General features: G+C 46.6%; 1 protein-coding gene across 1 annotated transcript in view; it reads left to right on the plus strand.

The window, feature by feature from the left end:
• The window catches only part of MYO7A (myosin VIIA), an 81,123-nt gene that overhangs the window by 31,821 nt on the left and 24,727 nt on the right, over positions 1-24,575 (plus strand). Inside the window, exons 15-27 of the mRNA XM_056858347.1 lie at positions 3,867-4,025; positions 7,518-7,610; positions 9,994-10,088; positions 10,578-10,662; positions 11,571-11,789; positions 12,882-12,989; positions 14,522-14,731; positions 16,082-16,285; positions 16,772-16,948; positions 19,283-19,372; positions 20,379-20,506; positions 22,269-22,395; positions 23,155-23,274. Of these exons, the coding sequence (XP_056714325.1) occupies positions 3,867-4,025; positions 7,518-7,610; positions 9,994-10,088; positions 10,578-10,662; positions 11,571-11,789; positions 12,882-12,989; positions 14,522-14,731; positions 16,082-16,285; positions 16,772-16,948; positions 19,283-19,372; positions 20,379-20,506; positions 22,269-22,395; positions 23,155-23,274 (1,815 nt within the window). The remainder of the gene's footprint in view (positions 1-3,866; positions 4,026-7,517; positions 7,611-9,993; positions 10,089-10,577; positions 10,663-11,570; positions 11,790-12,881; positions 12,990-14,521; positions 14,732-16,081; positions 16,286-16,771; positions 16,949-19,282; positions 19,373-20,378; positions 20,507-22,268; positions 22,396-23,154; positions 23,275-24,575) is intronic.

Genomic DNA, 24,575 nt, shown 5'->3' on the forward strand with positions numbered 1-24,575 from the left:
GAAGAAAGGTGATTAACGGTGGGCACACGATCGAGGTTTTTCATATTATGCATGGAACTGACAAAGCAGATGTAACTTTTTCTTTGTCCCCCAAAATGCTAGAACTAAGGGTCTGTAGATGGGTGGGGGGTGGCTCAGTGGAAGAACCTCTGCTTTGCAGGCAGAAGGTCTCAGGTTCAATCCCCAGCATCTGTAGTTAAAACAATCAGGAAGTAGGTTATGTGAAAGACCTCTGCCTGAGATCCTGGAGAGCCATGGAGATGGGCTGTGGCTCAGTGGTTAGAGCATCTGCTCGACGTGAGGAAGGTCCCAGGTTCAAGCCCAGGCATCTCCAGTTAAAAGGAACAGGCAGGAGGTGATGTGAAAGACCTCCGCTTGAGACCTTTGAAAGCCATGGAGAGGGGGCTCAGTGGTAGAGCACCTGCTTGTCATGAGGAAGGTCCAGGGTTCGATCCCCGGCATCTCCAGTTAAAAGGAACGGGCAGGAGGTGATGTGTAAGACCTGTGCCTGACACCGTGGAGAGCTGCTGCCAGTCTGAGTAGACAATGCTGGCTTTGATAGACTAATGGTCTGATTCTGTATAAGGCAGATTCATGGGTGCTCATGTGTGTTCATCGTCCCCAATGTTGATGGGCACTGGATTCAGGATAGATAAAGGGAAGTACTTCTCTCATGGGACTAGTAACTTGATTAATTATTTATTGACTTCTTTTATACCCCGCCTTTCTCCCCGATGGGCACCCAAAATGGCTAACATCCTTCTCGTCTCCTCCATTTTATCTTCCCAGCAATCTTGTGAGGTAGGCTAGGCTGAGAGTGTGCGAGTGGCCCAAGGGCACGCAGCAAGCTTCCATGGCAGAGTGGGGATTCGAACCCGGGTCTCCCAGATCCTAGTCCGACACTCTAACTGCTGTACCACACGAAAGGAGCTGATGTAGGGAACTTTGACTGTTGGAAGCTTATACCCCGAAAATCTTGTTAATCTCTAAGGTGCTACCGGACACTAATCTTGAATTTTTACTGCAAACCAACATGGCTACCCTCTAAAACTATTCTACACTGGCTGTCTTGTGGAACTCACTGCAACAAGATGCGTTGAATGCAAAGTAGTGGTTAGAGTGTCAGATCAGGATCTGGGAGACCCAGGTTCGAATCCCTGCACGTGCCATGGAAGCTTGCTGGGTGACCTTGGGCAACCTACCTCAAAGGGTTGTTGTGAGGATAAAATGGAGGTGAGGAGAATGACATAGGCCATTTTGGGGTCATCTTCTGGAGAAAGGTGGGGTATAAATGAATGAATTTAAAAAATAAGTAAATGCTTTAAAGGAGCACATTCATCGACAATGTCTAATGGTGGTTGGAGATTTCCCACTGTTACAACTGACCACCAGGATACAGAAATCAGTTCACCTGGAGAATTTCTGCTTTGGAAGGTGGACTGTATGGCATTATACTCCATTGAAGTCCCTTCCCTTCCCTCCCCAAACCCCACCCTCATCAGGCTCCACCCCCAAATCTCCAGGTATTTCCCAACCTAGAGCTGGCAACCCTAATCCTGTTCCACACATGGTCAAATAGTTGCCCCCAGAAGGCCTACAAGCTGGGCACGGAGGACAAAGGTTTTTCCTGCCACTGTCCTCCAGCACTGGTGTTCAAAGATACACTGCTTCAGAACATGGAGGTTCCATTTAGTAACAGTGACTAATAGCCCTGGTTAGCTGTATCCTCCAGCAGTTTGTCGCATCCATTTTTCGAGCCAGCTCAACCAATACCATCACAACACCTTGCGACAATAGGATTGTCAACTCCCATTTGGGAAATTCCTGGAGATTTGAGGGGTGGAACCTGGAGAGTAGATTTGCCAGGTCCCTCTTTGCCACCGGCGGGAGGTTTCTGGGGTGGAGCCTGAGGTGAGCAGGGTTGTGGAGGGGTGGGACTTCAATGCCATAGAGTCCAATTGCCAAAGCGGCCATTTTCTTCAGGTGAACTGATCTCTATCAGCTGGAGAGCAGTTATAATAGCAGGAGATCTCCAGCTAGTACCTGGAGGTTGGCAACCCTGCTGGAGAGGGCAGGGTTTGGGGAGTGGAGGGACCCCAGCGGGGTACAATGCCTTAAAGTCCACCCTCCAAAGCAGCCATTTTCTCCAAGGGAACTGATCTCTGTTGCCTGGAGATCAGTTGTAATTCTGGGAGATCGCCAGCCCTCACCTGGAGATTGGCAACCCTCTGCAACAATGAATTCCACCAGTTAATTACCCCTTGAGTGAAGAACGTTTTTTTGTCAGCCCTGAGAGATTTAGTATATTTATATCATTTCAGAAATTTTAAAAATGTATTTTTATGGCTCATAGGCTTGCCAAACTCCAGGTACTAGCTGGAGATCTCCAGCCGATAGAGATCGGTTCACCTGGAGAAAATGGCCGCCTTGGCAATTGGCCTCTATGGCATTGAAGTCCCTCCCCTCCCCAAACCCTGCCCTCCTCAGGCTCTGCCCCCAAAGACGTGTGAGAGTCTCTGTATGTTGGGGACGTGAGGAGGAGTTTGTATGGGGCCTATAGAGATGATGCTTGGACTCTGCTCTTGAGTATGATATTTTGTGGTTTCTTTACCATGCAATATTGTGCATTCCCCAAGGCTGCAAACTATGACCAGTTGTCCGAAACCTTAAACATGCAGAACTATTAAAGGCGGACAAAAATATTTTCTGGTAGGGTATGAGCTTTCGTGAGCCACAGCTCACTTCTTCAGATACAGCTAGAATGTGAATCCATCGGTCTTTAAGTAGAGGAACAGTATGTAAATGTGAATAGCAGGCTTGATGGGGTTAGGTGTGATATGCAGAAGAGTCTGTGATGTCCAGGGGAGAGATGGGTGTGGAGAAATCAGCATTGGTAATGGGCCATGAATGCAAGGTCTTTATTCAGCCCAGGTAAATGCATTGACTTTAGTTTGAATATCAACTGTAATTCAGCAGTTTCTCTTTCCAATCTCCCTTTAAAATTCCTTTGTAAGAGAACTACTACTCTTAAATCTGCAACAGAATGTCCTGGAAGGTTGAAATGTTCACCCACTGGTTTTTGAATATTGTGGTTTCTGATGTCAGACTTATGTCCATTTAATCTTTGTCTGGACTCTTGCCCTTTTTGACTACTGCAAGCAGACTAACACGGCTACCCACTGTGAATTATTAAAGGCGGGTTAGAGTACTAAACTAGGAAATCCAGCGTGTAAGTCGATAGTAGAACACAAACATTTTTTCCCCTGGGATTTTTCTGCCTGCGGTCAGAAAAGAGAGAGTGCTGATGATAGTAACAGGAAACAGGATTGCAGGAAACAGGATTGCAGAGGGCAGTGGAAAGATCTTTGCCTGTTGTTATGTTACATTTGCTGTGAAGCTGCTTTACAAAAAAAAAAAATAAACAGAAAGAAAGAATTGATAAAATATTGTGTGTGTTGTTTTAGACTGCTCTTGTTCTCATGTTTTATCACTGAGGTTGATTATGCATGGTCGCTTTAGCCTCCTTTATTCCCTGTTTCGCCAAACATGCGTTCGATCCTGGCTGAATCCTGGCTGAAACGGAATAAAGGAGGCTAAAGCGACCATGCATTTTCGCCCTGAGTGAATCTTCCTGGGACACATGGTTTCTGGATCAGCTGATCTGTGACATGTTTTAAAATGACAAGCTGCCGTTGGTGGCAGTGTGACCTAGTGCAGGGGTCTCCAACCTTTTTTGAGCCTGTGGGTGCATTTGCAATACTGACACGGCGTGGTGGTCGCAGCAACAGGATGGCTGCCACAAAATGGCTCCCGCAGGAGGCGGAGGCGGACACAGCGATCTCAAAGCCTCCTTTTTCTCTCCGCAGCTGTTTGATCGGGAGCTCTGTGTCCGTCAGCTAAGATACTCCGGGATGATGGAGACCATTCGGATCCGCCGGGCTGGGTACCCAATCCGCTATACGTTTGTGGAGTTTGTGGACCGGTACCGCGTTCTCATGCCGGGGGTGAAGCCAGCGTATAAACAGGTAAACTTCTTATATATTTATTTCTTCACTGTATTTATAGTCTGCCTGTCTGTCTGAGTGGGTCGCAAGAGATTACAGCACTGTTAGACAGCGTAAGACAGCCCAATGCAATACAACTAGGATTACAGAATTAGAGAACAATATGAACAAGAGGAAGACCCAACAAGAGATGGATGGACTCAATAAAGGAAGCCACAGCCCTCAATTTGCAAGATCTAAGCAAGGCTGACAAAGATAGGACATTTTGGAGGACTTTCATTCATAGGGTCGCCATGAGTCGGAAGCGACTTGATGGCACTTAACACAAATACATGAACAACAAACTGTCTATGGCAAGGTGTACTGTAAACAGTACAGATCATAAATATTCTGTATTTGGTAGCCTCCAGAGTAATATCAAAACAGTTTTTTTCCTTAATCTTAATGTTTTAATTAAAAAAAAAACCTCCATGTGACGGTTTAGTCATTCGGTGCCTAATAAAGTCATTCGGTGCCTAAAAAAAAGAAATCTTTTTTTGACATTTGGCAGTTCAAGGTAGGGCTGTTAGAAAAGAAAATTAGTTAAAATTCGGGTTCGGGTTTATTGGCCATTTTTTAATTTGGGAAAACCTGAATGCCGAATTTCCTATACCGGTAAAGGTAGGAATTCGGGTTTAAATTCGGGTTTCCCAAATAATTCGGCCATTTAAACCCATTTGCGGCTTTTTGCAGCTCCTGGGGAACATTTTTTCAGGTAGAGGTCCCAAATTTTCAGGGTAGCTAGAAGGGACGCTCCTTGCAAGAACCCCCAAGTTTGGTAAAGATTGGGTCATGGAGTCCAGAGTTATGGGGTCTGGAAGGGGTCACCCCATTCTTCCTTTATTGCAATGCATTGGCAAAGTGGCTGTGTTCAGACTCTTTAATGTGACCTTTGCAATGTATCTCAATGGGGAAGCCGGGCTTTAAACGGTGGGAAAGTTCACCCCACACCTCCATAGAGACAAAGTGTATCACATTGTATCTCTATGGAGGCACCGGGCGAACTTTCCCACCCACTGTTCAAATCCCGGCTTCCCCATTGAGATACATTACAAAGATCAGATTAAAGAGTCTGAACACAGCCACTTTATCAATGCATTTCCATGGAGTAGGATGGGGGCGACCCCTTCCAAATCCCATAACTCTGGACCCCCTGACCCAATATTTACCAAACTTGGGGGTCCTTGCAAGGAGAGTCCCTTCTAGCTACCTTGAAAATTTGGGACCTCTACCAAAAATTTTTTAACCGAATCAACAGCCCTAGTTCAAGGTATCCACTTCCATCAGCATGAAAAAGATCTACTTTTCAATTTGGTATTGTGTTACTGTCATGGAATTTCTACAGTTTTCATGTGCTTGCTGCCTCAAGCATAATGTCTGTCTCTCTGCTCCATTTTTGTTCTGTCCTTGCTCCAAGGAGCTCAGAATGGAGTATGTGGTTCTCCCTTATTTTCCATACAACAACCCTGTGAAGTAGATTAGGATGAAAGGGTCTGACTGGGCCAAGGTCACCGAGCAAGTGCCCATGGCATTGTGAGGATTTGAACCTGGATCTCCCCAGGCCTAATCTAACCCCTCTATATTGAACTCATAAAGTCAGATATAAATAGGAAAATCTCAATTTATATCTTCTGGGTATGGAGTAGGGGTCACTGGGGGTGTGGGGGTGGGGAGGCAGTTGTGAATTTCCTGCATTGTGCAGGGGGTTGGACTAGATGACCCTAGAGTAGGCTGACCAAATGCCCGGTTCTTAATTAACCATGCCAAACTGGGAAGTCTTCTTCCTAGCGATCCAGTGCGTACGCAGTCACAGCGACTCAATTATGTAACTTTTGGGTTTACCCCGGAAGTGCCGCGTCATGACAGGGATGCTCTAGCACCCCCCCAAAAAAAAACCTCTATGGTTTCCATAGAGATTTGGGGGTGAGAATGCTAGAGCATCTCATGCAATGCAGTGCTTCCAGGGTAAACCAAAAAGTGACGTAACAATTGAGTTCGACATCCCTGGTGGAGATGACAGCGGGAGCTTTTATATGCAGGGTAGACCTGAGAGGTAAAAATCAGAACATCATTTAACTGTAGCTTCGAGGATAGGGATTATCTGTTAGCACTGAAATGAACACATGAACACATGAAGCTGGCTTATACTGAATCAGACCCTCGGTCCATCAAAGTCAGTATTGTCTACTCAGACTGGCAGAGGCTTTCAGGCAGAGTCTCAGGCAGAGGTCTTTCACATCACCTACCTGCCTAGTTCCTTTAACTGGAGATGCTGGGGATTGAACCTGGGACCTTCTGCATGCCAAGCAGATGCTCAACCACTGAGCCACAGCCCCTCCCCTAAAAAATTACTTAAAGTCAGAACCTGGCAGATTTCATGCATTTGTGGTTGTCATCTGTGGAGGAAGGCCTCAAATCAAGTGAAATGTTAACTTTGTGGGCCTAGAATTAGGGTTGCCAACTTCCAGGTGGTGGCCTGGAAATCTCCTGGCATTACAACTGGTCTCCATGCTAGAGGGATCAGTTCCCCGGAGAAAATGGCTGCTTTGGAGGGTGGACTCTATGGCATTATGCCCTGCTGAGGTCCCTCCCCTCCCCAAACCCCACCCTCCCCAGGCTCCACTCCCAAAATATCCAGGAATTTCCCAACCCTTAGTAGGCAACCTTAGTAGATTGCAGGTATCAAAGTAAGTAATATGTATTACAGTCCTAAACCAGAATGCTGCTATATACATAGAATTAAAAGTATAACATGTTTAAATATAAATATCATATCATCAGACTCCATATGATTGATAATCATTCGTCACCACTAAAATATAAGATAAAATAATAATTTTAAAAAAATTAAATGGGTAAAGGAAGATATATAATAACAGCTTATGAACCTTCCTGTATTAGTGTAGCCAATGATTTCCTGACCTTTAAGACCAGCCAGCCAAATTTTGCCACCTTAAAGGTCAACTCCTGGATGTTAGGAAACATTTTTTTTTTACAGTCAGAGTTGTTCGGCTGTGGAATCAGCTACCCAGGGAGGTGGTGAGCTCCCCCTCACTGGCAGTCTTTAATCAGAAGCTGGACAAGCACTTGTTGGGGATGCTCTAGACTGATCCTGCATTGAGCAGGGGGGGTTGGACCAGATGCCCTGTATGGCCCCTTCCAACGCTATGATTCAATTATTCTCCCAAACCTCAGTAAAGCAAAACTCTCAAACTCAGTGTATTTGTTTACATTTCTGTTCATTCTTTTATGTGTGGGGATTACCTCTGAATTATTATTATTTATTTTTGCACATTCATTTTACCTTCAGGTATCAAATTATCTGCTTACAGTCACCTTGGAGAGGATAGATTTGAAGACCGAAAGTCTGTGTTCCAGGGGCTGTGGACCACACTTGACCATAAAATCTAATCAAGGTGTAAGGAAGCTGTAATGCTAACTGTTTAAAAAATCCCACAAATCTCTTTCTTCCAGGGAGATCTGCGTGGAACATGCCAGCGCATTGCAGAAGCTGTTTTGGGGAAAGATGATGACTGGCAGATTGGCAAGACGAAGATTTTCCTGAAGGTAAGAGGGCAATATGTCATCAAAACTATGGCCCCTTCCCCAAATGTAAGAACATAAGAAGAGCCCTGCTGGACCAGGCCAGTGGTCCTTCAAGTCCAGCATCCTGTCTTATTCAGTGGCCAACCAATTCCTCTGGAAGGCCAACAACAGGGCATAGAGGCCGAGGCCTTCCCTTGATATGAACCTAAGAAGAGCCATGCTGGATCAGACCAGTGAAGATCCATCTAGTCATCCATCCATCATACAGCGGTCAACCAGTTCCTCTGGAGGTCGAACAACAGGACATAGAATCATAGAATAGAATCATAGAATCATAGAGTTGGAAGGGATCACCAGGGTCATCAAGTCCAACCCCCTGCACAATGCAGGAAATTCACAACTACCTGCCCCCCACACCTAGTGACCAGAAGATGGCCAAGATGCCCTCCCTCTCATCATCTGCCTAAGGTCACAGAATTAGCATTGCTGACAGATGGCCATCTAACCTCTTCTTAAAAACATACAGGAAAGGAGATCTTACCATCTCCCGAGGAAGCCTGTTCCACTGAGGAACCGCTCTAACTATTAGAAAATTCTTCCTAATGTCTAGACGGAAACTCTTTTGATCTAATTTCAACCCGTTGGTTCTGGTCCGACCTTCTGGGGCAACAGAAAACAACTTGGCACCCCCCTCAATATGACAGCCCCTCAAGTACTTGAACATGGGTATCATATCCCCAAGGCCTTCCCCTGATAAGAACCTAAGAAGAGCCTTGCTGGATTACACCAGTGAGAGTCCATCCAGTCCAGCATCCTGCCTCACACGGCGGCCAACCAGTTCTTTGACTGCCTTCTGAAGAACTCCATATGGATATAACAAGCTGCCTTATGTTGGAAGGAAGGGCAAGGGTAGGAATATGCCCCTCCTGACCCCGCCCTTTCCACAGCACACTTGAACACAGGCATGAATCTGCCTTGTGCTGAATCAGGCCATTGGTCCACCAGGATCAGTATTGTCTACTCAGATTGGCAGTGGCTCTCCAGCATCTCAAGTGGAAGCCAGTGTGGCGTAGTGGTTAAGAGCGGTTAAAACACCTTGTGAGGCAGGTGGGGCTGAGAGAATTTGGAGAGAACTGTGACTGGCCCAAGGTCACCCAGCAGGCTGCATGTGGAGGAGTGGGGAACTGAACCCGGTTCTCCAGATTAGAGTCCGCCACTCATGTGGAGGAGTGGGGAATCAAACCCGCTCCTCCAGATTAGAGTCCGCTGCTCTTAACCACTACATCCATTCATGAAACAAAAGCTGACAACAGCCCCGGTTAAAAGGAAAGTTCCTTTTCACTTGATTCCTTGTTACTTCCAAGACTGACTTCAAACGAATATACAGATTTGCCCATTGATCTCAGCCTGGAGCCTTGCCAATTAAAATTACCTGCCATTAATTAATTAAATCTTTAATTGAGCAGTGCATCAATTAAACTTTTTGCAACTTCTGATAACTTTTGGAAACATTTGTCTATCCCTGGGAACTGTATAATGTATGGCTGAGCAGAACGTGGTGAAGCTTTGCGCCCTGTTTTTTATATATTCTTCTGTCTTCTACTTTTTTGCATACTTTATTCATCTTGCCCCCCCTTTCCAAGTGCCTCCCAGAGAAACTCTTTGTGGTTCCTTAAAGAGGTGACACCTCTCACGTAGCGGCCCCAGCTTCTTGAGAAATCATCTTCTTCTGTAGATCAGGTTTACTATTTATTGTTGTTCTCGTATAATCCAAGTGCTTATGTTTAAATGCACCCTCATCTACAGTTCAGGATTTCTTGCCGGTGAGCATTATCAGAGCTGTGCAGCTAACCAAACAGGAAATCGGGAAATGAGCTGTTCTAAAGGGCACGCCAGGGTGTGGTGAATCATCACGGAGCTGGGAAAGAAAGCAAAGCAGAGGGCAGAGGGAAAACCCCTTAAAACGGAGTGATGCAAACCTTCTGGAAAAGTTTATTTTTACATTGCAGAAGTGTAAGGATTTGGGTCAGATCTAGGGTTGCCAGCTCTGGGTTGGGAAATATCTGGAGATTTGGGGTGGGTGGGGCCTGAGGTGGGGGGGGGTTGGGGAGAGGAGGGACTTCAGTGGGGTATAATGCCAGGGAGTTCACTTTCCCCACTCCTCTACCCATCTGGGTGACCTTGGGCCAGTCACAGTTCTCTCCGAACTCTCTCAGCCCCACCTACCTCACAAGGTGTCTGTTGTGGGGAGAAGAAGGGAAGGTGATTGTAAGCCACTTAGACTTCTTTCGGTAGAGAAGATCAGGGTATAAAACCAGCTCCTCCTCCTCCTCCTCTTCTTCTTCTCCTCCTCCTCTATCTATCTAGAGGAAACCCCCACGTCAAAGTGTTCTTTTTTCCTCAGGATCACCACGATATGCTCCTGGAGATTGAGAGGGACAAGGCCATCACAGACAAAGTGATCCTCATCCAGAAAGTGGTCCGCGGATTTAAGGACAGGTAGGAAGGAAGACTGGAACGCGACAAATTGGCTCGAGGTGACTGACTCTCGCTCGTGTTTCTTGACACGGTTAGGTTGTTGAGGGTCACGTGGAGTTATGAGGTAGGGCTGAGGAAGATGGGTTGTCGGAGCAATGGAGTTACGCCTAACGAGGTGGGATGGTGGAAGATCCGTTATTGGGAAGGTAGTTCTCCATATTAGAGTCCACCTGCCACACAGGTGATCAATGCAATACAGCTTGTACATTCCAGGTGGTTTTAAAAAATTAAATTAAAAAAATATTTCCAGGACACCCTCACAGGCTTTCAGTCCTTCTAGGACCGGATGGAAAGAGAGGAAAGTGTGAAGCGCTGTGAATGTGACTGAAGGTCACTCTGTCTGTGTGCTAAAACCGATAAAAAAAAATTAAGGTTTTTTTCCAGGTTAGTGTTTATAAGAAAGAAAGAAAAGACATGCATGCAAAGGGGCTTACAACAGTCTCTTTCCAGGTCCAATTTCCTGAAAGTGAGGAATGCCGCTCTGATGATTCAGCGAAACTGGAGGGGGCATAATTGCCGGCGAAATTATGGTGCGGTAAGTATATGTGTGGAGTCAAACCACCGATCTCTCTCTTGGTCCGAAACAGTCGTTTTGAATGGCAGCAGCTGTGCAGAGTCATAGGCCCTGCTCAATGAAATCTTTCTCGACGGAGGTGCCAGGGACTGAACCCTGCGTGCAAAACTGGGAGCCACAAAATCACCTGACAGCTCTCGAATCAGTTCAGACGTAATGTGAAATCATGGTTCATTTTAACTATGGTTAGCTTATAAAGCCAGAATTTGGCTTTATCTTTCAAATTAGGGTTGCCAACTCAGGTTTGGCAAATTTCTGGAGATAAGGAGGCAGAATTTGGGGAGGGAACTCAGCAGAGATGTAATTCCATACAGTCTGCCTTCTAAAGCTGACATTTCCATCAGGGGTGTGGCTCTCTGTAGTCCGGAGATGAGTTGCAATTCCAGGAAAACTCCAGGCCTGACCTGGTGGTTGGAAACCCTGATTAAAATTCATGAGGAATCTCATCTCCCCTCCCCCACACTGCTGGTCTTCCTTTCCCTGCTATCTCTACTTGCTGTTCTCCCTTTTCCCTACTTCCTTCCTTTCCTGCAACCTCCAAGGATCCTAGAAACATCTCCCCTGTCTATGCATGGCCCCATTGTGCAGATTTTTTGATCCTCACTCAAGCGCCAGCCAAGTTTAGAATTCTATATAATGATGCTGGTTTATAGATGCACAGATAATGTTGAAAAAAGCATACCTTTTACTGAGAAAACTCAGCAGGAGGAAACCAAGAAGGGCACAAAAATAAACGCTCTTAGGTTTAATTTGCACAAGGGAAGTGCAAAATCAAAATGCGGATATTCAGCTAGAACTTGTGAAAGGCTGTGACATTTGATGTCCCTGACGTAAACGATCCACATCCATAATCTTTTTTCCTTGTACAGATGAGGATCGGTTTCCTGAGGCTGCAGGCCCTCTACCGTTCCCGGAAGCTCCACAAGCAATACTACATGGCTCGCAAGCGCATCATTGAGTTCCAGGCAAGATGTCGGGGTTTCTTGGTGCGTCAGGCTTTCCGCCACCGCCTCTGGGCCGTCTTTACCATCCAGGCGTATGCCAGGGGTATGATCGCTCGTCGCCTGTTTAAGCGCTTGAAGGGCGAGGTAGGTGTCCCAGGAGTTGACCAAACACCCAAATTTAAAGCCTCTCTTGACTTTTTTTTTTACTTGTACATGGCTGTGGTAACTCTGAATATTATTGTTTCAGCAGTCAGGAAGAGTGGGTGCTTAACCGTTTCCAAGCTGCTTTCTGAATCCAAACTTTCCCTTTCCCCAGTTTCTTTCCCAGGTGAGGGGGAAAAGATACTGGGGCTGCAATTCTAAAGACACTTTCTTAGTAGTAAGCACCATTCAATAGCATGGGACTTATGTCTGAGTAGACCTGCTTAGGACTGCTCCCTGAGTTTATCTCTTCCCCTCCAGGGACAAAACCAGGTTGGAGACAGCATTGATATCTGCACAATGTGTAGGGAAAGGGCTGAATAACTTTCCTCCGCCCCCCATCCTGCTATTACTGAAACTTGGATCTTCACCTTGAATACGTTAGAGAAAAATAATAGTCACATGTTTCCTGCATCATATTTAGTTTGACTCTGAATTCCATTCCTCTTCCACCCAACCAGCACTGGTTGAATTAAATGGACTACATAGTTAGTCAACTGCATAGCTGGTCCAGGCCATGGTTGACTGCATTATTTGAGAGCACATCATTAGTCCATTCAAGACCACATAGTCAACTCTACTTTATAACCGGTCCATTCAAGATCATGTGACCGTATAGCTGGTGCATTCAGGATTGCAGAGTTGTGGTCCATTCAACACTGCGTGATCAGTCCAGTGTATAGTCCACTTATTCGAGACCGCATGGTCTATCGACTGCACCGTCAGTCCATTCAGAACTGCGTAGCCTATCCATTCTGCTCTGCGTTGACACTCAATTGCATAACTGGTCCATTAAAGACGACATAAATCAGGGGTGTTGAACATAAGGCCCGAGGGCCAGATCCGCCCCCTTAAGAGCTCTTATCTGGCCCGTGAGTCAGCCGAGGCACACCCCCCTCTCAATCTGGGCTGGCGAGGCATAGCCCAGCCCAACCAATAGACATTTATGTCATATCCAGCCCTCAAAACAATTGAGTTTGATACCCCTGGCATAAACTGTCCATTCAAGCTGTGCTTTTGAATTCGTTTTCTCAGTATCGCCGCCGTCTGGAAGCAGAGAAGCTGCGGCTGATGGAAGAGGAACGGCTCAGGAAGGAAATGAGCGCAAAGAAAGCCAAGGAGGAAGCTGAGAAGAAACACCAAGTGGGTCAATACCTTTCCCCTTATGCCTTTGCCAAACTTGTTTTCTGTAGACGTGGTCATTTCAGACTCAGTTCATACAATAGCAGGGAGGCACGGGACTGCTACTCTCTGTTCTGGTCCTACTCTGCTCTGGTAAAATTTGCAAAAAGAAAATGTGGATTGTACAAATTGCTTGGATCCTTTCCCAAGGTTTGTGTGATTGGGTACCTTCAATTGGGAATCACAAGCATGGAAAGAAAGCAGATCCTTCAGTAGACCCATGTATCTGTGACTTGTACATGACTGGAACGGTGTGGAACCATACCACAGGAATGGGGTACTGGGATAATTAGCTACTATACCAGAGTTTGGGTCCAGTCATAGAAGCGGGATATTGAGTGCAGTAAATAAATCTCCCAAGAAGTATATTGCAAAAAGTAAAACTTACATTTATTCGAGTAGATTCTGTTCACATTCAGGTCGCAGTTGAAAGCACAGAGAGAGAAGCCTAATCTAAAGAGTACTTTCCCTATCACAAGTGGCCAGCCGATCCAGAGAGACATGGAAAGACATGTGACTCTATGGCCATTTATGCATGGCTGTTTCCTCGCGGTCACCCCGCCAACTACTTCGGGGCTTCTCTTTGATTATGCTTGCATTTTCCCACCGTCAGAGGTTGCCTCGCTCTCTCCATATACTTCTGTGCATTTTGCCCGCGTTTTCTGCATTTGTGTTTAGCCAGCCTCCAGAAAATGCAGGGAAAACATACGGAAACACGTGGGGAAAGCAAGGCGACTTGACAGTCAGAAAATGCAAGCAGAATCAAAGCAAAGCCCCGAAGTAGTTGGAGGGGCAACCGCAAGGAAACAGCCATGTATAAATGGCCTGTGAAAAGCCATGTGGAGAGTGGGAAAACCGATGGACACACAGGGAGAGGAGGGGTCAGAGGGCAGCTCCCTTGAGCTAGTAACAGTTCTCTCTGAGCTCTCTCAGCCCCGCCTACCTCACAAGGTGTCTGTTGTGGGGAGGGGAAGGGAAAGCAACTGTAAGCTGGTTTGATTCTCCTTAAAAAGGCGGAGAAATTCGGGGTATAAAAACCAGCTCTTCTGAGAGCCAGCGTGGCGTGGTGGTTAAGAGCGGTGGTTTGGAGTGGTGGACTCTGATCTGGAGAACCAGGTTTGATTCCCCACTCCTCCACATGAGCGGCGGAGGCTAATCTGGTGAACCAGGCTGGTTTCCCCACTGCTACACACGAAGTCACCTGGGTGACCTTGGGCTAGTCACGCTCTCTCAGCCCCACCTACCTCACAGTGTGTCTGTAGTTTGGAGGGGAAGGTAAGGTGAAAGCTGGTATGAGTCTCCCTTAAGTGGTAGAGAAAGTCGGCATAAAAAAACCCAACTCTTCTTCTTCCTCTTTTTCTTCTTCATCCTCTTCTTCTTCTTCTTCTTGCCTTGTGAGAACAGAACCTCACAACTCTCCAAGGGGCTCTTTCCTTGATTCGTGGGTCCATCTTGAATTCCGCTTACTCTTTGGCACGATTATTCTCTCCTAGATACGCCTGGCCCAGCTAGCTCGGGAAGACGCTGAAAGGGAAGTGAAGGAAAAGGAGGAAACTCGACGGAAGAAGGAGTTCCTGCAGAAGATGGAGAAGGCCCGGAATGAGCCGGTGAACGACTCTGACATGGTGGACAAGATGTTTGGATTCCTGGGAACAACAACCTCTATGCCTGGCCAAGAAGGACAAGCCCCTAATGGATTTGAGGTAACAGAAAGCAGAAGGAACGCCATAACTGAACATGACAGCTCCCCTAGCAGACTGAATCATAGAGTTGGAAGGGGCCATAGAGGCCATCTAGTCCAACCCCCTGCTTAATGCAGGATCAGCCTAGATCATCCCTGACAAGTGCTTGTCCAGCCTCTGCTTAAAGACTGCCAGTGAGGGGGAGCTCACCACCTCCCTAGGCAGCAGATTCCATTGTCGAACAACCCTCACTATAAAAAAGTTTTTCCTAATCTCCAGCCAGTACCTTTCCTCCCGCAGTTTAAACCCATTATTGCGAGTCTTCTTCTCTGCTGCCAACTCCTCTGACAGCCCTCCAAATATGTAAATAAAGCAGTCATGTCCCCCCTCAACCTCCTCTTCTCCTGAGCAGCATAGAAACATGATATCAAATGCTGCTCGGGCAGAATGTCTCCTAAGCCTCATCAACACATGTAAGGGAGATCAGGCAGCAGAGACAGGAGCACTTTTGAATATATGTTCCCCAGTGTCACATCTATCTGTAAAATGCGTCAAGAAGGCATGACCTGACTTGTGGCAAACATAACTTTGAGTTTTTCCCTAACTTCAGCCCCCCTTGGAGGATAGCAACCCTAGGCATAATGTAAGGGTTGAAACAGACAGTTTGAACACAGATGTTTTCCACATGCCAAGAAGGCTTGTGTGGTTTCCCCATTGCTGTTGTGGTTGTTGCATGGCAGGTTTCTCCACACTTCCCCTGCCTCAGTCCCCTGGCAGCAGCCTCCTTCCCCAAGGGGATTTTTCAGTTTTTCTTTTGATCAGCAATTCAGTATCATTATAACAATATGTATAGCAGGCTCTATGAATTCATTTTTAAAAGTCAGCCCTTTTCATTGTAGATATATAAAGGGGAAGGCATATCTCTGCAACAGCTAAAGACTTACTTTTTCAGTGAAAGCTGGGAACCTGAAAGACAATGTCATAACAATATTCAATTGCCAATTGTTACAAAGCCCCCCTCCCCAGCAGCAGGAGGAAGAAACTGAGGCAGAGAAAAAGGCTGCTGTGTGGGTGGGACTTCACAGCAAAGCAGTTTTGGGAAAGATCATAGAAAAGCTGGGGAAACCTCAGGAGGTGTGTGACTATACCACGATGCTGTGGGTAGGCAGGGGGGAAAAGATGCTTCCCCAAAGGATCAAACTCAGAACAAATAATCCCTATGGAAAAAGTCATATTTCTGTCCTGAGGATCTGACCTGATCCTCATTTCTTCTTAAATTCAGTTGCAACTTCAGACATCCAGACCCAAATTAGAGCTCCAAATTGACTCAAATTAGCTCTTATTCTGATGGTTTCTCATCTTCTCATCCAGGATCTCGAGAGGGTTCCAAAGGAGTTGGAGGAAGATGACCTGGACACAGCCTTACCCTTGCCGGAGGAAGAGGAGGAGGATCTCTCCGAGTACAAATTTGCCAAATTTGCTGCCACGTACTTCCAGGGCACAACCACACACACGTACATCCGCCGCCCTCTCAAACAGCCACTCTTGTACCACGAGGATGAGGGAGACCAGCTGGTGAGGAGAATGGGGGAGTTTATTCAGAGCCTATATAGACAACTCAGGGGAAATGTAGGCCTTTTACCCACAGCTGTTTCCCTTGCCGTCACCCCTCCGACGACTTCAGGTTTTTGTTTTGATTATACATGCTGTTTCTGACCTTCAGAGGTCGCCTCGCTCTCCCCCTGCGTTTCCCCACGTTTTGCCCACGTTTTCAGGGACCTGTTTTATCATGAATTTGAAAATGCGGGCAAAACGTGCAGAAACAACCGGGGAGAGTGAGCGACCTCTGACTATCGGAAATGGCATGCCTGATCAAAACAAAGACCCGAAGTCATCAGAGGGACGCCTTTGGAGGGTGGACTCTATGGCATCATGTCTTTCTGAGACCCTCGCTCTCCCCAAACCCCCAACCCTCCCCAGGCTCCACCCCCAAATCTCCAGGAATTTCCCAAGCTAGAACCGGCAACCCTACTTGTTAAGAGTTTCTTTGTCACCTCGTAGGCCGCCCTCGCCGTGTGGATTACGATCCTTCGCTTCATGGGCGACCTTCCTGAACCGAAATACCACACAGCGATGAGCGACGGCAGCGAGAAGATTCCGGTGATGACCAAAATTTACGAGACGCTCGGGAAGAAGACGTACAAGAAGGAGCTCCAGGCCTTACAAGGCGAAGGAGAGGTAAGGATCTTGGGGGCAAAAAACGTGTTTTGGCACTTGTTCAATGATCATTGTCAAGAAACCAAGTTTCCTCATCAGTTTTATTGCTAGGCCTTAGGGTTGCCAACCTCCAGGTACTATGTGAGAGGGCAGCATGAGGCTCAAAAAGAACTTAAATATATATAGAAAGTCAATGCTAGCTTAGAAGGCCAATAAATTTATATTAGTATGTTTATCCCAAAATAAGCAAAAAAAATACACTCACAGGTGTATCGTGTTAATGCACACCTCCATTGCCTCACAGGGCTTAAACTGAAAAATACCACACTGGGTTAAATACAAACTCAACAATTCAAGTTACAGCTTAAAAGGGCTTGTAATATTAACTATTGTGCAAAAATGCACTAATATTCTGAATCGAAATGATAAGCAATCATGAAGCAATCATGAAGAAACGAGGAAACGGATCCGTGGCAAAGGTCCATGGCAAGGACGCGTTTCGGAGGACCTTCATCAGCTTGCCGACCCAATGGATGATTAGGAGACCGCCGTATAAAGCACTTGTGGTTTGTAAAAGTTTCCACTGCTTCAGCTATATGAGCATGGATTGCTAGACTTCCTGGAGTCCAGAAGTATTTCAGCTCTTATACAATTGAGAGAAGCATAGACTGTGTTTCCAAAAATTCTTCAGAGTCAGTTATTCAGAATATTAGTGCATTTTTGCACAATTGTTAATATTACAAGCCCTTCTGAGCTGTAACTTGAATTGTTGAGTTTGTATTTAACCCAGTGTGGTATTTTTCAGTTTAAGCCCTGCGAGGCAATGGAGGTGTGCATTAACACAATACACCTGTGAGTGTATTTTTTTTGCTTATTTTGGGATAAACATACTAATATAAATTTATTGGCCTTCTAAGCTAGCATCGTCTTTCTATATATATTTAAGTTCTTTTTGAGCCTCGTGCTGCCCTCTCACATAATCTAACTATTTCAGCATAGGTTATAACCTCCAGGTACTAGCTGGAGATCTCCCGCTATTACAACCGATCTCCAGCCGATAAAGATCAGTTCACCTGGAGAAAATGGCCGCTTTGCCCATTGGACTCTATGGCATTGAAGTCCCTCCCCTCCCCAAACCTGCCTTCCTCAGGCTCCGCCCCAAAAACCTCCCGCCGGTGGCAAAGAGGGGCCTGGCAACCTTACTAGCCCTCTCTCCAACTAGGTGTCTTCCCTTCTACCAACCATAGTACTATCCACTTTGCTTAGAATCATAGAATCATAGGGGTGGAAGGGACCTTTAGGGTCATCTAGTTCAAATCCCTATGCAATACAGGAAATTCACAATTACCTCCCCCCCAAACACACACCCAGTGACCCCTGCTGTATGCCCAGAGTAAGGCAAAAAAAAAAAAAAAACCTCCAGAATCCCTGGCCTTGAGGAAAACTTCTTCCTGACCCCAAAGTGGTGATCAGCATTACCTTGGGCATGTAAGGAAGGGCTGCGAGACTCAAACACTGACACAGCCCTTCCTGCCCTCCCTCTCATGATCTGCCTAAGTTCACAGAATCAGCATTGCTGACAGATGGCCATCTAGCCTCTTCTTCAAAAACTCCAAAGAAGGAGAGCCCACCACCTCCCGAGGAAGCCTCTTCCACTGAGGAACCGCTCTGTCAGAAAATTCTTCCTAATGTTTAGCCAGAAACTCTTTTGATTTACTTTCAGCCCATTGGTTCTGGTCTGACCTTCTGGGGCAACCAAAAACAACTCGGCACCCTCCTCCATATGACAGCCCTTCAAGTACTTGAAGATGGTTCTCATATCCCCTCTCAGTCGTCTCCTCTCCATACTAAATATACCGAGCTCCTTCAACCTTTCCTCACAGGGCTTGGACTCCAGACCCCTCACCATCTTAATTGCCCTCCTCTGGACACGTTCCAGCTTGTGTACATCCTTCTTAAATTGTGGTGCCCAAAACTGAACACAATACTCTAGGTGAGGTCTAACTAAAGCAGAGTAAAGCAATACCATCATTTTGTGCAATCTGGACACTGTGCTTCTGTTGATACAGCCCAAAATCGCATTTGGCTTTTTAGCTACCGCATCACACTGCTGACTCATGTTTAGTGTATGATCTACCCCTAGATCCTTTTCGCATATACCACTGTCAAGACAAGTCTCCTCCAGCCTAAGCAACATTATCATAGAGTCTAACCATAAACTCCTAATAATCCCAAAGGTGCTTAAGACATCCTACAGGTTAGCATCATTTGAAGCCGGACCTCCCGGATCCAGGCACGAAACTGTATCGGCGCTGTGCACCCATTACCTTGAAATATCGTCTTTTCCCTTTGCAGAGCGCTCACATAGACGGCCACAAGAAGAACAGCGTGCGGCACAAACTGGTGTCTCTGACCCTCAAGAAGAAATCCAAGCTAACCGAGGAGGTGAGCTCCGACGTTCGTTGTTCTCGACTGCTCGAGTTTGCTGCTCGCTGGTCCGCGGGGCTTCTGACTGTCTTCTGCTTTTCCCTCCCTAGACGCTAAGTACCACCAGACCTCCTCTGGGCTGGGGACTGCCCGTATCTCTCAGGTTTCTGAAAAGGTTAAAAGGAGACAGGTTGGGGCCCCCAGCATCTCTCTCTTTAGCCCCGCACCACCACGCTTTCGGTTGTTTGCGCCTGAGAATGGTTTCCATCCCATTTCCTGACTCATGCAAGCAACCAGCCTTTCAATTTTGTTTTGGCAAAGCCCATGTCATTGGCATAGACTGGCAGCTCGGAGTGGAAGAATGGGCAGACCAACAGTAGCCTGGACCAACATGGGGTTGAGGGAGGGGGAGGACAACAGCCGGTGGTTTGGGGATGATGAGCCTAGCAGGTGGAGGGAAAATGAGCAATAGCACATATTGCAAATTTGCAAATAATTACTCTAAAATGAGCCATAGCATATATTGCAAAATTGCAAATGATCAGGGTCTGATTCATTATAAGGCAGCTTCATGTGTTCATGTGATTTCTCCTGGAGCGTCCAGGGTTTGGTTCTTTTCACACTTTAATTAGCTGTGATGGCGAACAGGCGGACAGGGATATCACCGCTTTATCAAGCCGCAAGGGAAAGGAAGAGTGTGTGCATGGAGCCGTGGTAGTTGCAGGCTTACTTCATCAGAAAATACTGCACATTTATAAGTCCAGTGTATTCTCAGTTTATTTATGGGACAGAAAAGGAAAATACCAGACTGTCTGATTCAAAACCAGACACCCGGCAACCCTGTTTACTGTTCACAAGAGTTCCGATACATTGAACCCACGCTTGGGGGAGCAAAGCATCCATTTTTCAACAGCCTGGCTTCAGTGTTGGGGAGGGCGGGCATGAGGTGGGAGGTGGGAGAGAGATTAACATCCGGCCCGCCCATTTCATGGAGAGAAACTCCCTCCCCTTTTGGTTTGCTCAGGTGACCAAGCGACTTCACGATGGCGAGTCCACAGTCCAGGGCAACAGCATGCTGGAAGACCGTCCGACTTCGAACCTGGAGAAACTCCATTTCATTATTGGCAACGGCATCCTCAGGCCGGGATTAAGGTTAGGAACCAGTATGCAAATGATATGGCCATTTATGCTCGGTAATTACCAGCGCGTTCCAGGCTGAAGTTCCCCACATATTTTTCTGAGTTTTTCACGCTGAACTGTCATTCAGGAAGTGACTGGGAAGCCGGCGCATACCGGCGCCGCATTTCTTAAGAGCCCCTTTAACGCGACCTTTTGCGTTTGCTCCACCCCCACCTTGAAGAATTCCCTTAAGGAAGCATGCAAAATTGCAGCTGCACGTTAGCTATGCAACCGGCATTGCTAATGGCTATGCAAACCAATGAACCAAGGAACAGGCGAGTGGGGGGTTGGTGGAATTTCTCCTTTTGCATTGGGACCGGGAATAGGCATTTTAGAGGTCGCATTAAAAAAAAAAACAGCTTTGAGGGAGCATCAAAATTGACCCTGCATAAATGGCCTATGCCGTATGGGCATTATTTTGTTTCGGTTTTTAAAAAGGTTTGAATGACCGTACTGTCCTCTCGAAAGTCCTTGTTTTGGCAAATTTGGCATTGCAGGTCTTTCCCCTTGTACAGTTATTAATACTTTTATTCTGCCTTTTAAGATCCCGAGTCCTCACCGTATTACGTGCAAAAGCCCGACCGAAATCAAGGGGAGCTAGGGTTAAACTGTACTAGCGCCGTGATGGGAGATTCCCAATATTTCTTTTTAAAGTCCCTTTGCAGCTTCACACAGCCCTGATTCAGACGCAAGCTGCATGGTGAGGTGAGAAGGGGTCAAATCCTTCCTCCTCTACATGGTTTTGCTGATAAAAGCTGTCCTCTAGCATGGTGTAGTGAACGTGAGCGGCAGACTCTAATCTGGAGAATCCGGTTTGATTCCCCACTCCTCCACATGAAACCAGTTGGTGACCATGGGCCAGTCACAGTTCTCTCTGAACTCTCTCAGCCCTGGTGTGAGCCCTAGAAGCCCAATCCTGCTGAATGATGTAAGGTCACCCTTGTGACTTTGGTAAGATTTGAACCAGGGGCTTCCCACTCCGTACACTTAGTTGAGCCTCACCAGATCCTCCCACACGCCAGCTCAGTGCCTGCAGGTTATGTTCCTGCGTCATACGCGTTATCTTTTTGGCAATATACACATCACAACAGTCTTGCATGTAGGCTTACCAGTTGCCTGGTGGGAGCGGGCAAAATCCCGCCAAGCCACCGGGCTGCCCACCAACCAGCTGAGGGTCGGTGGGCAAAAGACAGGGGGAGGTGCGCGATGTGCACACACATGCCCCGTGTGCTGCGCCGACATGGCTTCTGGGTTTACCCGGAAGCAACACAGATGCTCTAGCAGCCTCTGGCGAGACTCTATGAAAACCATCGAGTTTTGGTGGAGATTGCTAGAGCATCTGCGTTGCTTTCTGGTAAACCTGGAAGTGACCTCAGCACGTTGTGAGGGGCGCATGTGCGTGTTGTGCAGGGTGCACACACGTGTCATGACCCCCCAGCCACGCCCCCACAAAGCTCCCACCAGTGGAGCAAAGGGACCTGGCAACCCTACTTTCATGTCCAGGATAGTGTCAATCACCACTTTGGGGTGAGGAAGGAATTTTCCTCCCAGCCAGATTACCCTGAGATCCTAAAGATTTTTTGCCTTCCTCTGGGCATAGAGCAGGGGGTCAGTGTAGGAGTGAGAAAGGGAAGGTAGTTGTGAATTGCCTGCATTGTGCAAAGGGGTTGGACTAGATGACCCTGGAGGTTCCTTCCAGCTCTATGATTCTGTGTTTCTATTGCTCTTCCGGCAGAGATGAAATTTATTGTCAGATCTGCAAACAGCTGACCCAAAACCCTTCCAAAAGCAGCCACGCCAGAGGGTGGATCCTCATGTCTCTCTGTGTAGGGTGCTTTGCCCCTTCGGAAAAATTTGTCAAGGTAAACAAAAAGTGTGAGGGGGGGGCGACAGAATGAGCCACCCCTTTTGTCTTTTGCCACTAAAGCAGTGTTGCCAATAGGGTTGTGCAAAAAAAAAATCTGGTAAATTTCGGGTTTGTGTTTATTGGGCCCAATTTATTTCAGAAAACCCAAAATAAGCCGAATTCCTATACTGGTAAATATGGGAATTTGGCCTATTTTTGAGTTTCCCCAAAAAATTCAGGCATTCGCCCTATGGGGATTTTTTTCAAAGCTCCTGGAGGGCATTATTTGAGGTAGAGCCCCCAAATTTGCAGCATGGCTGCAAGGGACATTCCTTGCATGAACCCCGAAGTTTGGTGAAGATTGGGTCCGGGGTCCGGTTTTATGGGGTCTGGGAGGCATCATCCCCCATCCTTCTCCATAGACAAAAATAGTGAAGTCAAATTCTCTATTGCGAACTTCGCTATGTTTCTCTATGGAGGAGCCCGGCCAACTTTCCCACCATTGAAAGCAATGGGCTATTGAAAGCAATGGGCCATGAGCTTCGCAAAGCCTGGGGAAAGTTGAACCCGAAAAACCCAAATAATTACCCATTTTTTTCGGGAATTGCCAATTCGGCTTTGGCTTTCTCCTCAGGTTTTGGCATTCGGTAAACTCGAACCCAAAATTTCGGTTCGGATTTATCAATATGCACAAGCCTGGTTGCTGACTGTGTTTTTAAAAAATATTCATGTCTGTAGCAGAAGTCCTCATTGCAACGTTCTGTCTTGACAACAGTACTTGAGAAACTATATCAATGGAGGCCCTCCGGGTTATGCCCCATATTGCGAAGAGCGGCTTAGGAGGACATTTGCAAACGGGACCAGGACTCAGCCCCCGAGCTGGCTAGAACTTCAGGTAAAAAGGGAGCAGATGGTCTTTTGGAATACCGTCCTAGCACAACCTTTCCTATGACAAAAGGTTGAAGGAGCTGGGTATGTTTAGCCTGGACAGGAGAAGACTGAGGGGTGATATGGTAACCATCTTCAAGTACTTGAAGGACTGTCCTATAGAGGATGATGCTGAGTTGTTTTCTGTTGCCCCAGAAGGTCGGACCAGAACCAACGGATTGAAATTAAATCAAAAGAGTTCCCATCTAGACATTAGGAAGAACTTTCTGACAGTTAGAAAGGGGGTGGCTGGAGATCTCCCGCTATTACAACTGATCTCCAGCCGATAGAGATCAGTTCACCTGAAGAAAATGGCCGCTTTGGCAATTGGACTTTGTAGCAATGAAGTCCCTCCCCAAACCCCGCCCTCCTCAGGCTCCACCCCAAAAATATCCAGGTATCTCCCAACCCAGAGCTAGCAACCCTGATAACAGAGCACCCTTCAGTTCTAATGCCAGTCACTATCAAAGAATCCATTCATTGTCACGTCTTATCATTGTTCTATTGGTGACTTCACCATCCTACCAAAATGGTTTCCCGTTCCTCTCTTAGGAAGTGAGCCGATGCAAGTAGGAAGTGAATGTGGGCATGCAGCCCCATGAAAAGATACATGTCTGATCAGGAAGTTCATATTTCTAGAATGCTGCTGTTGTTGCCAATAAGTCTATACACTGATCTAGAGGTCATAGATAAGAAGAACCATGCTGGATCAGTAGAATTGCCAGCACTGGGTTGGGAAATACTTGGAGATTTTGGGGCCTGAGGAGGGCAGGGTTTGGAGAGGGACTTCAATGCCATAGAATCCAATCGCCAAAGTGGCCATTTTCTCCAGGGGAACTGATCTCTATCGGCTGGAGATCAGTTGTAATAGTGGGAGGTCTCCAGCCGTCACCTGGAGGTTAAGCAAACCCAAAACCGCAACGGTTGCAAAGATAGTAAATAAATCAAAAGTATATACTTATAATAGTGTTATTTCAGTTGTCATATACACTATATATCATTGTCAAAGAATACAAAACTAAAGGTACAAAATTATAGGTACAATGCCCATTTCTTATAGTCCTTTTGCAGTCCTTATAGCTGTATGAAACGTCTTGTCGTTCAAGAGGTAAGAAAGTTAGTTCTTCATTTATACAGAAGTCCGGTTGTCTTTCTGTTTCGGCTTAACAAGAGCCTTCCTCAGCGACCACTACAAAAATACAGCAATATGTACAATGCAAAACGGTCTATGAATAACAGGAATCAAATTAAGCATAACAAAAATAATAT

This window comes from Euleptes europaea, chromosome 12, assembly GCF_029931775.1.
Source record: "Euleptes europaea isolate rEulEur1 chromosome 12, rEulEur1.hap1, whole genome shotgun sequence".
Taxonomy (NCBI): domain Eukaryota; kingdom Metazoa; phylum Chordata; class Lepidosauria; order Squamata; family Sphaerodactylidae; genus Euleptes; species Euleptes europaea.